At 40.7% G+C, this 14,675-nt stretch overlaps 1 protein-coding gene across 2 annotated transcripts in view; it reads left to right on the top strand.

The window, feature by feature from the left end:
- FGD6 (FYVE, RhoGEF and PH domain containing 6) overlaps positions 1 to 14,675 on the top strand; it is a 74,808-nt gene that overhangs the window by 8,410 nt on the left and 51,723 nt on the right. For both annotated transcript variants that reach the window (XM_072865516.1, XM_072865523.1), the window contains exon 2: positions 1,554 to 3,993. In XM_072865516.1, the coding sequence (XP_072721617.1) occupies positions 1,554 to 3,993 (2,440 nt within the window). The remainder of the gene's footprint in view (positions 1 to 1,553; positions 3,994 to 14,675) is intronic.

The following is a 14,675-nucleotide window of genomic DNA, read 5'->3' as shown; positions in this document are numbered from 1 at the left end:
ACCATTTAATGATTCATGTCCTAGAAAAACATGGTTTTCCTGTTTCTATAGTAGAGACATTGTTTCTGGCCATCTGCTTGGAGCAGTGGCTTAATGTTTGGGAAATGCTTGCAACTGAGGGCATCTTCCCTTTTTTTTTTTTTTACCATTTAGATTTCTTTCAAACAACAACAAAAAAATCCTAAACAGAAAAATCCCCATGCGTGAAACTTTATTCTCGTATTTCTAGGCTAGAGATTAGGATATAGTTGCTCATCTATAATAATAATGGTGATAAAAAAAACAACCAAACACCAAACCCACAGTTCAGAGGGAATAACAAATCAATGGCTTGGCCAGTCTCCTTGCATGTGAAACATTAATTAGCATGGTTTTTTGAGAGTTTTATTTAACATGTGTATGACTTCCTGAAAGTGTACCAAAATATCGTTCAAAACAAAGGTAAAAAATAGTGCAGGTAGTACATAAAAAAGCAGAATGAGAAAGTTGTTTACTTTATAAATCAGTTTTCATATATCAAAAATCACTCAAAGCACTTAGAAATCTGAAATTATTCCAGCATATGGAAATAAATTGGTCATAAATGATCTTCTGCAATATTAAAGTGTTTCAGGCATATCTAAAAAAAAAAAAAAAAACCTGCAAAATAAACAAACAAACCCCAAACCACCCAAAACCACTACCACAATCAAAACTCCATAATCTTGAAGTTCCTTATGTGCTCCTTTTCCTGCCGTCCGCTCTCCCTGGGGTTTGTCATCTTGTGCTGTCAAGTGGGTCATAAGTCATAGCAGAAGTGACTGTTTCTAGGTCAGACAGTAACACGTTGGGAAGAGTAATTTTGTAATATGCACAGAAATAGTATTTTACTTTTACAGTAGGAAAGTACTGACTTGCTACAAACTACTGCATTAACTTCACGCCACGGACTCATTTCACTGAACTGCTGGTAGTGACATGACAGTTTTACAGCTGGTACAGTAATCTTCTCAATATTGTTTGAAAAGAAGAGGAAGAGAAAGGGGAATTTTAGGTTACACATTTCCAGAGGTGGTAGGGGAAGGTACTGAACTGTCCTGGTAGTTACCCTAGCTGTTCTGTTATCTTCATGGCTTATTATACACGAGACACTTAACATATTTGCAACATTTTAAAATGGTATTGTAATAGTTCAAACTGCAAAACCAGGCTAATCTACTCTTTTTTTTTTTATTAGCATCATACTAATATTAGTATGATACATCATATTGGTATCTGAGCAAGGATATGCGCTTTCATAAAGTTAAACTATTTTTTAAATGAACAAGTTACCCTTGAAGACTTTTCCCACCACTCCTTGATTGTGCCTGTTAAAACGAAGAAAGGCAACTAGTAAAAAAGCAGTGGTAGGGATGCGAGGCATGCTTTTAGGAGAAAAATATATACATATACACACAAAGATCCTGTAGATCGTGTGATTTAAGTGTTACAAAACTCCTAATAATACTGCGGTGCAGGTGAAGTTGTTCTGTGGGCTGATGGTGACTAAAGTTTTTGTTTTCCATCCCTCCTAGAAATTAAGAAGCCACCGGTGGCCCCCAAACCAAAATTTGTGGTAGGACACAAGGCGACGCCTCCACCTGTTGCACCGAAGCCTGATGTTGTACTTTCTGGTGTTATACAAGCAGCAAGGAAAACCAAGCCAGCAATTGCACCAAAACCAAAGGTTCTCAAGAGCTCATCTGTTCCGGAAGTTAAACCCCCATCGTCTACACGAAAAAGCACAAAAAGCTTTGAAGAGCACAGGGGAAATTCTTCTCAAACGCTAGACCACTTGAACTATAAAAATGAAGCCTCGGAAGGGAGTACTGATAACACAGCATATATCCTACCAATGTCATCTTGCAAATTTGAATGCCTTCATAAGCTTGGAAATGGGGAGAACACCTGTAAAACTCAGATTATTTTTGAGCACTTTGAAAACTTAGAGAACATCAAAGTTGGTGAAAAAACCGCACTAGCTCTGGGAGATAGTCACAATGAAAAACTGGCAAATAGAAATCAGGTGGTTTTGAAAGCCAGTATTTTGGAAGAGAAACTTAAGGACGTTCTAACTCATAGTGTGTTTCCTAACAGCAGTCCTGTGAGGCACAGGTATGCAGACAGACTTGACAAAGGGGATGGCAGCAGTTCCAAGAATGATGTTAAAATAGAGTTTATGGAACTTGTACAGTGTTCATCGTCTTCTGAGGTAGCTAAAGGGAAGCCACAAAATATTGGCGGTAAGCTCACTGCTGATGAGTTTCGGACGTCTGAAATCTGTCCTAGTTTGACTGAAAATAACCACAGTTGCTCTTGCCCATTGGACCAGGAGATCCTGGAAAATGAAAATTTAAGTAGCAATAGTACGTTTTCAGGTGAAATGGGTATGAAAGCAGATGCTGATAAAACCTCCTCTGAAACATCTTCAGTCCTGACCTCAAAAGTGCTTCCTATCCCTAAGCCAAGAAAGCCACGTGCTGCATGTCTGGTCCGTCAGGATGGCATAGACACCACAGGAGAAGGAACAAAGGAACCACCTAATTCAGAGAAAGATTCCTTTGGGCTTGCAGAACAAAGCTTTAAGAAGCCAGCAAAAATTAATATCCTTGGTCAAAGCGTTTGTTATAACAATAATACAGAAGTGCTTCATCCTGAAAAATGTGAGATAACTCAAAGCAATGCAGACAAAATGCATCAGGTGAAGGAATCTGCTACGGAAGAGTCAACTTCACAAAATCTTTTGCCTCGGTTGTCAGACAAAACTTCTGATTTGGTGGAAAGTATTGCATGTTCTTTAGATGCAGACCATAACTTAGTTAACTCCATGGATGATGTGACAGATGATGCCAGTATGCTAGATGCTGTGGACAAAAGGACTAACTTTGTCAGATGTGATACTTTGTCCATGAGTTTGCCAAAGCAACTCAAATTAACTGGCAGTCAGCATTCATCTGCTTCCAATAGCTCCCATGTTTCCCCACAAAAATTGGAAGATAAAGAAGTGAAAATAAAGGATGAAAGTTCTCCAAAAATCGTTCCTAAGAAGCCACAGAGGCACAGCCTACCAGCCGCTGGCCTGCTGAAAAAAGCTGCATCAGCAGAGCTTGTGGAGAAAAGTTCTTACACCTCCAGTGAGGACAAGTCAAACAGTGTTCTGGAAGGATCTCATTTCACATGTCCACCAGCCAAGGAGCAAGGTGCGCTGTCATCCTGTGACATACCCAAACGTTCTTCTGAGAAACCCGTCTGGAAGTTACCTCATCCTATTCTTCCATTTTCAGGAAATTCTGAATCATTAAAAACTGCTAACATTGGTACCAGCTTCAACCACTTGACTGTTGTGACGAAGCCTAGGGCCAAATCTCTCTCTTCTGTGGACATGGAAAGGACAGATAAGCCTTGCAAAGACCATCAGAAGAAAAATAGCTTGAAAAAGTTTCTCAACATGAAACTGTCAGTTTGCTTAATGAAAAGCGACTTCCAAAAATTTCTGTCTAAAGGCAGCCAGTCAATGGATAGTGCCATTGCCAACCTTTCCACCGGCGAAGGGTATGGGAGCAGTAGCAACCGGCATATAGCATCTGTAGGCAGTGAAAGGAAAGCTAAATCTGCCAAGGCACATTCTGTAGAAATAAGTAGTCCAGTGTTGCAGAAGAAGAGGCAGAGAAACAGAAGTCAGCCTGAGATGCGAAGTAACCAAAGGCTGGAGTCTTTAGATGGTCATGTACTTTTTGGAGAGAATTTGTCACAAATGCATTTGAATTCTGTAACCAGCACTTGTGCTCCAGAGTACGAGAACGTGCGTCACTATGAGGAAATACCCGAGTATGAGAACTTGCCTTTTGCTATGGGTGCTAGGAGAAATCTCTGTTTTGAATGGCAGAACTCCAGCAGTGTGGAAGACCAGAGCCCTGGCTTCTATGAGGTTGAGGAGCCTTGTGAAGCTACAAGCAGGCGTTTGAGACTTGGCAGGTAAAACAAAGAGAAAAGGGGAGTTAAACAGCTCCATTGCAACTCTGTTGGTTGTAAACATGCTTAGATGATGACTTGAGAGGCTGTACCCTTTTCGTTAAATGTCAGCAGGACAGTCATTGCTGTGTATCTTTATATGCTTTTGCTGTTTTGAAAACAGTTTGCACTTGGTAAAGAGTCAAGAGGAAAAATAAGCTAGTTATTTCTCGTATATGATCAAAATTTGGGAAACTAACATATGTGCTTTTCCAGATTTAAAGCAAATCAAATACACTCATGTATTTGTGCCCAAGAATACTTAAATGGGGAGGAATGAACCTTACTACAGTCTCAGGGTGAACCTGAGTAAGTGTCCGTAGAGTGCGTAGTTGCTAGGTTTGTAGGGGGAGTGAATATATTTTTAGATCAGCTACTAGAGCTGGGAAAAGCAGACAAGCTTTTGGGTATGTAAATTCTTCATCAGGTCTTGAAAGCTTTTCGAGTATAACAAAAGATATTGCCTTTCCCGGAATATAGTGAGTCTTCTGTATCTCGCTGTGCTCCCAACAAAGGTAGTAGTAGTGCATGAGTTCTGCATGATGCATACAGACTATTACTGAAAGACAGGGTTTGGTGACTCTGCGGGTTGCTGCTGTGTTTCGTTGTCTCAGGACATGGTGGAGACAGGTAATGTCAGCAGATTCAAAAAGGGATTGGACCGATTCACAGATACATCCAAAACAGATGCATAATGAAGAAAATAAGAAGCTGAAGAATCTTAACTTCAGCTATACAGTTGGTCTTACAGATCCTCGAGATTTATCTCAAACCAGCAGTAAGGATTTGAATGAAATATGCACCCTGTATACTTCATAGTCCCCAGCAAACTTCTTTACATTGTTGAGAATATACGCATATTGACAAGAATAGATGAACTAGCTTATAGATAGTCACATTTAACTTCATTTTTCACTGAGCGTTACTAAGCTTCATTTCATTTTGGATGCATGTGTAGCAAAGGCATGCTCCAAAGAATCTGAGAGCTGGCCGTTCTTTAGGGGAGTATGTCCCCTTATATAGGAAGAGACAAATATTTTAAGTGGCATCCTGTGTTAATAATTGCTTATAGAGTTGATTTTCTCAACATTGGACTGTTTGATGGAAAGTATGAAGCCTTATCATGGGAAGTAGGATTTCTGGTTACGGGCTTGGTATTCGTATAGTTATTCATGTGGTTGTTGAGTATTTTTCTTGTTTACATAGGGTGTTTCTTGGGCTTGTCTTGGTACAGTTTAAGTTCCTGACTGAGCGTATGGTTTTTGTTTAAATCTAATCTTTGGGTATCTTTTGGGGGTTTTGACTGCACTCTCTTAGTATTCCCTTGAATTGGTTTACCTAAGAAGGGTGAGACCAAACTTAAATAGGATATATTTTATGTGTTTATGCGATCTATTTTGGTTTGTGTTGTGGTTCTGGGTCAGGTGAATGTATGTCTTTGCTTTAGGAAACAAAAAGGACTGTTTTGCTATATGAAGTATGGTAGGCATGAGACTGCAGTTGCTCCTTGAGTGAAATTCTGTAGTTTTCTTACCTGGCTGAGTGTGAGAGGTTTATAGTTATTCCCTCTCCACACAAACCTTCCCCAGTACCAGTGGTGTTTTAAGGGTTTAAATGATCTCTTGCACCCTGGCACATCTGCAGCTGTAGCTGCTGCTGAAGCTGGATGTTCTTGACATAACTGGGTTTGTGTTGTGTTTTTCTTTTAAAAGCACACCATGGAAAACCATATCCAGAACCCTTTATGCAAGTGTTTATTTTAAACCAGATTACATAGTCAGAAACTACCTTAGGAAACAATTAATGCATGCAGTTACTTCAGTTGATCTCGGGGAACAAAGAAATCCCTAGGAGAAAAAGGGACACAGTGGGGCAGTGGTCTCCTGACCTGGATCAGCTGCCGCTGGAAGAGCAGGTACAGGTATTCATTTTGGCTCTGGCTTGCGAGGCGTAAGGGTCCTCGCCCGGATGGAGCCAGGCGGGCAGCTGCTCCAGTTTTCCCATCTGTTGTTAAATCCTTTGAAGCTTCTTTATCAATGTCATCTTACCTTTTCTGCACAGTTCTTTAAGAGCCTTTTATAATTTCCTGGGCCAGGTGGTATTATAAAACCGGTTAGAGAAACAGTGCTGATGTTATTGAAATAATTACCGCTCGTGTTTTCCCCAGCCTGTCAGAACACGCACTTAGCTCTTTTTCATAGATCATGGCACATAAAACTCCTGTAATGCACTGCTAATGGGAATCTCAAAGCAAATTATCTTATGATTAAAGCCAATGTACAAATGAGATTGTTCTGAGAAATTCATAGACCGATTGCATACACTTCTAGTCATAATAGCACATATGCAGTATATTAAGTCTGAATGCCAGGCTTGCCATTACCAGAAGAGTTTGGTGGTATCTTTACCCCATGTTACATTTCTTTCTGGAGGAAGAAATAAAATTTTCATAATGTACCCAGTGCTTCTGTGGTTACTGAGAAATTTCCTCCCGATCCCATCTGGTGAAACCAGTATGCTTTAATGGAGAATGGTAATAGCTTCTGACTGTCTTATCCTAAATTCATATGTCTTATTAAATTCAGATACATTTTGTTTGCTTGGGCCTTCTCACAGGGATTTAAATGCAAATGGCGGGCCTGGGTAATTTAATTAATGGTGGGGTATCAGTTGTCGCTTATCACTTGATTTTTGAGTTATTTGCTGTCACCCTCCCTTCTACTGAAGGTGGGCTTGGCTTTGAAAGGAAGAGAACCAGGGCCCTGATATGGTGTGTGAACCACGGAGGTGAGCCAGAAGCTGCTGATGGGAGACTGATGGGTTTTGCTTGTTTTAAGTAGTTCAGGGGAATGGTCTCAATAAAGAAAATAATGACAATACATTTGGAGCAGATAATCCATGTTTAGTTTCTGCTATTGAAAAAAGAAAGTTCTTGAAATAGTTTTAAAGGATTGTTTATTTTGTCCTAGTCTACCTGTTTGACTACCAGTTTAAAATAGATAATGAAGGTGAATGCATTATTATGAGGACTCTGTAAACAAAGTGAGTGAAGAATAGATGCTGTGGGATAGAAGATAACAACAGGGAAAGCAGCTCTTAGGTTTGGTTTTTTGAGAAATGAATGGTTCAGGCCTGAAAAGTCAGTGCTGCTGGTACCGCCACAATTCGTGTTAATGTCATCAGAGACCAGTGGTTGAAATGGTTCTGTTTTGAAGTAACGCCATTTTCTTAAAACCTCCTAATGAAAGAGAAATATTTATGCATTGGTTGTCCTCTTTTTAGTGACAAACCTTTATTCTGAGGAGGACAGCAAAATCTTCCTTAAAACCAAAAGTAAAATTTGTCCAGTAATCTAAAGATGCAAAGGAACAGTGAATGTGCCTTGGAACATCTGTCATGCTGCAGAAAACAGAAACTGAAACTTTTCTGGATCTTGTGGGCTTCCTTTTGGTATTTGTTACGTTGTTCTACGCAAGAGAATTGTACTTCAGGTTGAGTTAGTCTGGTCCTTCACCCTTCGGGGAATAGCATACTGTATTTACTGGCTACTTTTGACAGTGTTCCTCCAACATGTTACAAATGTACATGACTGCTAATTGATGTTGATGAAATTTATAGCTGTGTCATTGTGTTTCCAGCTAGGATTTTTCTTTGGAAAGGGCAGGGCGGGGGGGGGCGAGTACCATGTGACAACAATCCTTTGAGACCTTAATGTTGGTTTAATTAAATACTGCTTCCTATTTTTCCCACACCTGCTGATTTAGAGTAATCCATTGGTTTTCCAGAAATGAGCATCTCAATACAAAATGTCAGTTTTCCGGACTAAATTCTGCTTTGGTGACTTGAGTCCCCAGAGGTCAATTAAGTGACCATGAAAGCCTTCCTGGACTATCGAATTTAGTACTGAAATCTGTGTGGTTAAGCGCTTTGCTTTGATACGTATTCCTCTTTGATATACTGAACTTTTGTTAGGGTTGAGACATGCTTCTGATGAGCAATATTGCACCAGATAAATGTGGTGGTGTTTAAGGATTGGCTACATTAGGGAGGGGGTTTTTTTTTGCAACTGCAAAATTCCCATTCAAAAACATTTCAAGAGAAACACTAAATTCATAAAATACTGCAGGATCTAAATATAATTTAAAAATAGTTTTCAAACATGCTGAGATTAGAATGCACAAAATATGTTTTAGGTATTGAAGGTGTTATACATTAAAAACCACATTTTCTTTTTACGGAATTTTATTGAAAGATATAATTTCCTAATAATTAGAGGCCGGGTATGTAGATTTTTTTTTTATTTCATCTGCTTCTTAAAGATGATAATGGATTAGTTTCTGGTCTGAAGAAGGCAGGTTCCTTTTCCTCCATCAGCTCTGCGGTCTTGTCCTGTGTTTCGATCTCCCCCTGTGCTTCTAGCTGGCTTCTGCCACCCTTAGTTGTACGTTAAATTATTTCTCTGCAATTGTACCTCAGGTTTTAATGGAATAGCTTTGATAATATGCTATTTAGGTTTCCTATCAGGCTTCATTATCTTCAGTCATGTGTTATCACTGGCTTTCTTTTTGTATTCTGCTTCCTTGAGCCTGCCTTTTTCTTTTCCCCTCCCTACCTCGCTTTCTCTCATACGTGTTATGCAGCTGGTAGGCTTCTGCCAACTCTGAGGGCTTGTCAGTAAAGAGTGAGTCAGATGCCTCAGATCTCTGCTTCCCGTCCCCCGCGAGGCTGAATGCTAAATCTATCTGTCAGTGCCAGCTCTGGCGCTCGGGAGCAGGGAATGGACAAAGCAATTCTTGGCTACCAGACATAAGGAATATGCCGTCTTGCTGACTTCTCACGTTTTGCTTTTATGGACTATGAAGAAATAAATTCTGTAATGAAGTTAGGGGTGTCTAATCAGAGTCCAAAATCAGTGAGAAATTGAAATATTGGTGAGAAGTGGTAGTACTGTTGCTTGGTAATACTGATGCTCCGACACAAGGACTTCGGGAAGGAATTGGGTGCATGCAGATGGTGGGACCCTCATCATGGGGCTGTACACTGCTCTCAGAGCTCCTTCTTTTTCCTAAGGGTTAGTCAAATAACTGACCTTCGGTCTGGAATTATTCTATTTTGTAGTGTCAAGTTAATGATTTCATACTACTAGGCTAGCATGTGAAACTACATGAAAGACTCGCAGTAAATTTTTTTGCTCAGGAAAGCATATGGGGTGTTTTGGGTTTTCTTTTGTTTCCTTGCAAGAAACTTTATGCAAGTCAGTGTCTCCATGGTCAGCTTTTCCAGTAAGAGTTTTCCTTAGTATTGGGGTGGCTTTTGGTCATACATCTTTACAGTTTAGTCTGCTATACAACCTGAAAGAAAATGCGTATATTCTAAGATGATATGCACTCTGGGAAAATACTTAAATCTTCTAAAGTAATCTGGGAGAAGTATGCCAATCCCCCCCCCTTTCTTTTTTTCTAAATCAGAATAAATAGGAAGTTTCTTGCTTTAAAATAATCTTGACACATTCTCATCCAAATGTGTTTGAGATGTGCTGATTTCATCTGTTTTGACGTTGGGAAAGATTCTGAGGTCCGATGCTCTCCCTCTCCAATGAGGGAGAGAAAGGAGTTGGAGAACTGCATTTTTCCAATTTTGAGTCCATTATTCTAGTATACAGTCCAGTCTTGAAAAGGTTTGAAGGGTCTTATGAAATGAAAACAATCATGAAGATCTCCAAGATTATAATGAAAGAGGATTTTTGTCTTCTGAGTGGTTTTGGTATTTCTTTCATCCCTCTCTTCAAGAGCTCCCTGTTGATTTTGGTAAAAGAAAGAGCTGGGTGAAGCAGGTTGGTGTGGACACAGAACATAGGGAAACTTTTGACAGAGTTGGAGGTGCAGTAATGAAAGACTTCTAATTTATCGGGTGGTGTTACAAGCACCACATAAAAATAGATGTAGTTTAAGTTCTTTACGTTATCTTTTTACCGAGTGTAGCTGGGGCTGCGTGTGTTTTGTGAGTATGAGAGGGAGCAAGCTGACGGTGGCGGCGGCGATGAGGCAGGTGCTGCTGGGGCATGCTGCCCGGCTGCTGGGCAAATCCCTCTGTTGCTCTCCAAAAGGTTTGGTGGCTCCTTTCGTCACAGTCTTGTGCAGTCTAGAAAATTACATCGCATTAACCTTGGAGCACATGCAGTCCATATGCATTAAAAGAGCCATTTTGAGGGTAAACTGCACTATCCTTTGTTTCCCACTGAAGCAGCGCTCACCACAGATGGCAAAAATGTCCGAACTGTGCTGTTCCCATCGATCCCCCGGTACAATACAAGGATGTCCTCGTCCTTCCTCCCAGTGACGTCGCCTCAGCTCAGCGTGTCGGCTCTTGCCTTCAGCCGAAGGGTGGCTTAGCGTGATGTGGGGGAGCCTGAAGTAAGCAAAGCAGCGCATAAAAACCCTGCATCCTTTAGCCTGCTTGCGAACCCCCCTGTTTATGGGTAACAGGAACTCGGGTGTCACACACTTTCATAAATTAATCTCCAACGCTTTATCTTTTTCTTTCCTCTTTTATTCCATATTTGTGTTTTTCCTAATTTTGGCGTTCTCTGTATGTATTTCCTTTTCCTTAAGATGGGGGAAGCTGAGTTAACGTTGTGTATTTGTCACTGCATGTTGGCCTTTCTCCCCCGCCTCCAACACGCGCACCCTGTCTCCGGCTGCCAACTGTGGTATAAATTGCAGGTTAACAAAATGTAGCTCCAGACAGTATCTTAGATGTAGAATGGAGAGTCAGATGTGACATGAGAATTGATGAAAGACCCATTTATATGCTCAATAACAGCCTTTTCCTGTGGGTTATTTCCAGCGTTGGGTCAGGAAATGTGCTTGTGAAGCTCTGTGGTACTCTGGTTTGTATGGAGATATTTTAACTGCAGCAAGGTCTAATGTAATTGTATATGTAAAACAGTGAGATTTTTGGGGGCATAAAATAAATGTTGGGAAAGAAAGCAATCAAAATATTAACTTCAGTTTTTATTTAAATGCCAACAGTGATATTAATATGCCTCATTTACCCAATGTTTATATTTGATCCAGTTAAAGATGTTTTAACGAATAGACTTACAAAACTATGAGCTATGTTGTTTCAATGCACTAGACAAAATTTAGGCTAAGGAATGCAGGTTTTATTTTAGATGCTAGAATCCAAGAAGTTTATTTTAAAAATATTGTTTACACAAGTTTTAATTTTTCCTTAAAATATCTTTGTGCTTATGAAAAACTGCTCCACTCGAGCAGAAGTGGACTAAACAAATACAAAGGTGCATGTAAATAAATAAAAGGAGTTTTTATCAAAACTGCCATTTCAATAGCTACAACCTGAGCCTTATGGCTCAGTGATTTCAACTGTGCAGAGTTCAGTTGATTTTTCTGGTTTGGGGTCCATCCGTCCCCTCCCCCCCCCAGTGGTGTTCCTGGGGGTCGGATGTTCTGTATTGATTTTGAGATGAGCTCAAAAGTCTAGAAAAAGTGTCTAAATCCCATTCTTCTAATCTGTGCAAAAGATTAGAGGAAGAGAGAGCACAAGTCCAATCTTGCAAGCAGCTCAATTCTTCTTTACAGTTAGTCTGTGTTGATCTCAACCAAACTATTTCATCCTCTGTTTTCCAGCAGACTACTCAGGAAGCTGCATCAGCTCCCGTGCATGCAGACAGTTGTGTGTTTAAGTCACAAAAAAGAGTTAAGTCACTCCATGTTTATTTTCGATCTAAGTCACTACCTTTCGAGTACTCTGCTACTGAGCTCTCTTTTGTCATCTGCTAGGTATCTGACATGTAAAAAATGGAGTGCAATAGGTTGTGTGTCATTTGTAAACTGAATGAGCAACTTTTTGAAGAGGTATTACAGCCCTGATTTCAGGGATAAAGTCACCCAAAAATCATAAAAATAATGATGAGTCAATACAGAAGATATTTAGGGCCTTGGATTAACTCTTATTTTAGTGGAGCAGAAGTAGTTATACATTGGAATGTCATGGCAAGGTAAAATCAATTTTGTTTGAAATGGGTATTAATAGGAGGTTTTGTTCTCACTTGGTCTAAGTTTTCCCTTTCCTAGTTGATGCATTTGGTTTGAGATTCTGTCACATTTTAATTATAGTTTTCTAGAAGTCTATTTAGTGTGTGCGGAGTTGTGTTGTGGTTTTTCTTTTTTGTGTGTGTGACTGGAAAGTAAAGTGTTATTTTTCTTCTGATCCTCCTATCCTTTCCCAATAAAAGTTTTCCCAATAGGGTCTGTGTTGTGAATTGAGAGAAGTTACAATAGTAGGTCCTGATTGTAAATGAGTGCTGTATTTTGGTGGTCCTGTTTTATATTGTTTATCGCTTCCATGCTAGGAGTTTTTTCCAAAGGTCTTGGCCATGAGCATTGCAGCTCTCCCTATGAAACGAGAATTAATGATAAGGGAAGGCAAAAAGCTGTAAATTCTGCAAAGAATTCCCTCTTTACCTACCCTGGGAGGCAAGTAATCCCTCACAGCTTCGGGTGGTGACGGGAAGAACTGCTGCAGCAACTCCTTCCCCTGTATAAGTCTCCAGGCAAGGGTTTAATTGAATCCCTGGGTTTTGCCGCAGTGTTTCACTTTCCAGTACCAATGCTCCAGACTGTCCCCTTGTATCCTCTTGGATTATATTCTGCTACATTGGCATAATCTCCTTTTGGCACTTTTGCTGGGGCTGCCCCATCGGAGGCAGGGCGATGCGACCGTCTCTCCTGCTTGTCATGACGGCAGCTGTGCCACGCTGCTCAGGAGCTGAACAGGCCCACTGTGGGCACCGGTGTTTTTGAAAACTTTAAAAACTGAGACCTCTTTTTTTTTTTTTTTTCTTTTAAATGCGGCTTTTTTATGGTGAGTGCGGAAACATCTGAAGCATGCGTGTGTGTTTATGTTGAACTTTCCAAGGAACTGAGGAATTGTCAACAAATGGTCTTGCTGAAGATCGCTCCTGTGAGCATGGGAGGCTGCCTGGGGCGAGAGTGGTCTTTGGGCGCCTCTGGCCACGGGAGCTCGTGTTTTCAAATCGCAGCTAAATATGGAGATAATCTGAGAGCTGTTGGCACCTCTTTTTAAACCGTGCTTTTTAAAATTGTGCAACGAAGCATGCGCATGACTCTCTTGATCATAGCTTGCCTGACGTAGGGTGACTGACAGAATGGATTGCTTAATACATTTTGTAGCTTTTTTTTTTAAGTGTGAAACATATGACAAATGCTTATTTTTTGCTTAGAATGCAAGTCAGACTTATTTTTTTCTTCTTGTTGAGGAAAGAAATAAGTGCCATCTTGGCCCGAGGATAATAAATGCTAAGCTAAATGCTGCTGGCTGCAAACGCTAGGATAACTTGGTTCCAGCAAGTCAGGTGTTGTAGTTTGCAACATGCTCAGCCAAGTATAGAAGGAGCTGCCAGTGGCATGATCTAACAGGCTAAATGTGGTGGCAGCTTTTGGCAGCGTTTGTGATATCCTCCTTGCCCAGAAATCCAGGTGTGAGCAGGGAGTGCCAGAGGTAAAGACCGGGACGAAGAGGGTAGTTCTTGGCATTTCTCTTGGCAGGAGCAAACTCCCGGTGTTCCCACCCAGCCTCTCTCTGCAGCCAGCCCTTTGCCGGGGAGGCAGCAGGCAGCTTTCGAAGTACAAGCGGCTCTGAACCAACATCCATTTCAAATAGGTTGTCTTGAGCTTCTTTTTTGACAGTGTGTCACTGTCATCAAGGATCCTGACTTCCTATAAAATACGCAGATGCTTATGCATGCATATGCTACATATGACACTCCTTAAAATAATTCTGTTTGAATTCTTGAAGTCTTTAAATTGCAATTTGAAAAAGTAACCTGATGTGCACAAATCCATTTTCAATTGGAGTTGCTCATCTGGATGCAGGGTGTTTCTGTTTTCTAGCTGTGATTCTTGAGGAGTGTTTATGTTTGTAATTGTGTCCTTGAAGTTCCCTAACCAGCCCAGAGAGAATATAGCACAACAGTTATAAGTGATGCAAATAATCGTGGATTCATTGGTCTAGTTTGTTTGCCTCTTGTTTTGTGGTGCCTTTTTTTAAGGACTGTTGTAGAGTTCTCTGCCATTCCTCAGCCATGTCACCTACGGAAGGATAGCTCGCACAAGGAACTAATGAATCTCACAGGCGCGATCTGTTCAGGTGGTCTTAAAAAATACAAATAGAGAGAGATCAGGATTAACTGCCTGCCATATCCTTAGCATAAGACCAATAAACACTCCTGGTCTGTTGCCTTTTTTGTTGTTATTAGTCCTCATAATACGAAGAACTTACTAAAATAATTGTGTTGTCACTGCAGAAGAACAAATGGCATAACTTTAATGCTATGGTGTAAAATCCTATTTGAGAGAACACCTTGCTATCTCACTCTCGCTGTGAAAAAGCACCATTTTTGGCAGAGAAGTTGAAGCCCACGCAGCTTGGCTGCAATGAGGCAACCAGTCCCCGGTGCTGGCAGCCAAGCCAGCACTGCGAGAGCCGCAGAGGTATCCACCAGCCTTTCTCAACTGTCCACTACACCTAGCAAGGACAGACGTGATCTCAGCTTCAGCTCTTTCCATCTGTGCATCTCTCATTAAACCAGAGAGGTGACTGAT

The sequence above is a fragment of the Ciconia boyciana genome, chromosome 1 (assembly GCF_034638445.1).
Source record: "Ciconia boyciana chromosome 1, ASM3463844v1, whole genome shotgun sequence".
NCBI lineage: Eukaryota > Metazoa > Chordata > Aves > Ciconiiformes > Ciconiidae > Ciconia > Ciconia boyciana.
This window is presented reverse-complemented; position numbering and strand designations above follow the sequence as displayed.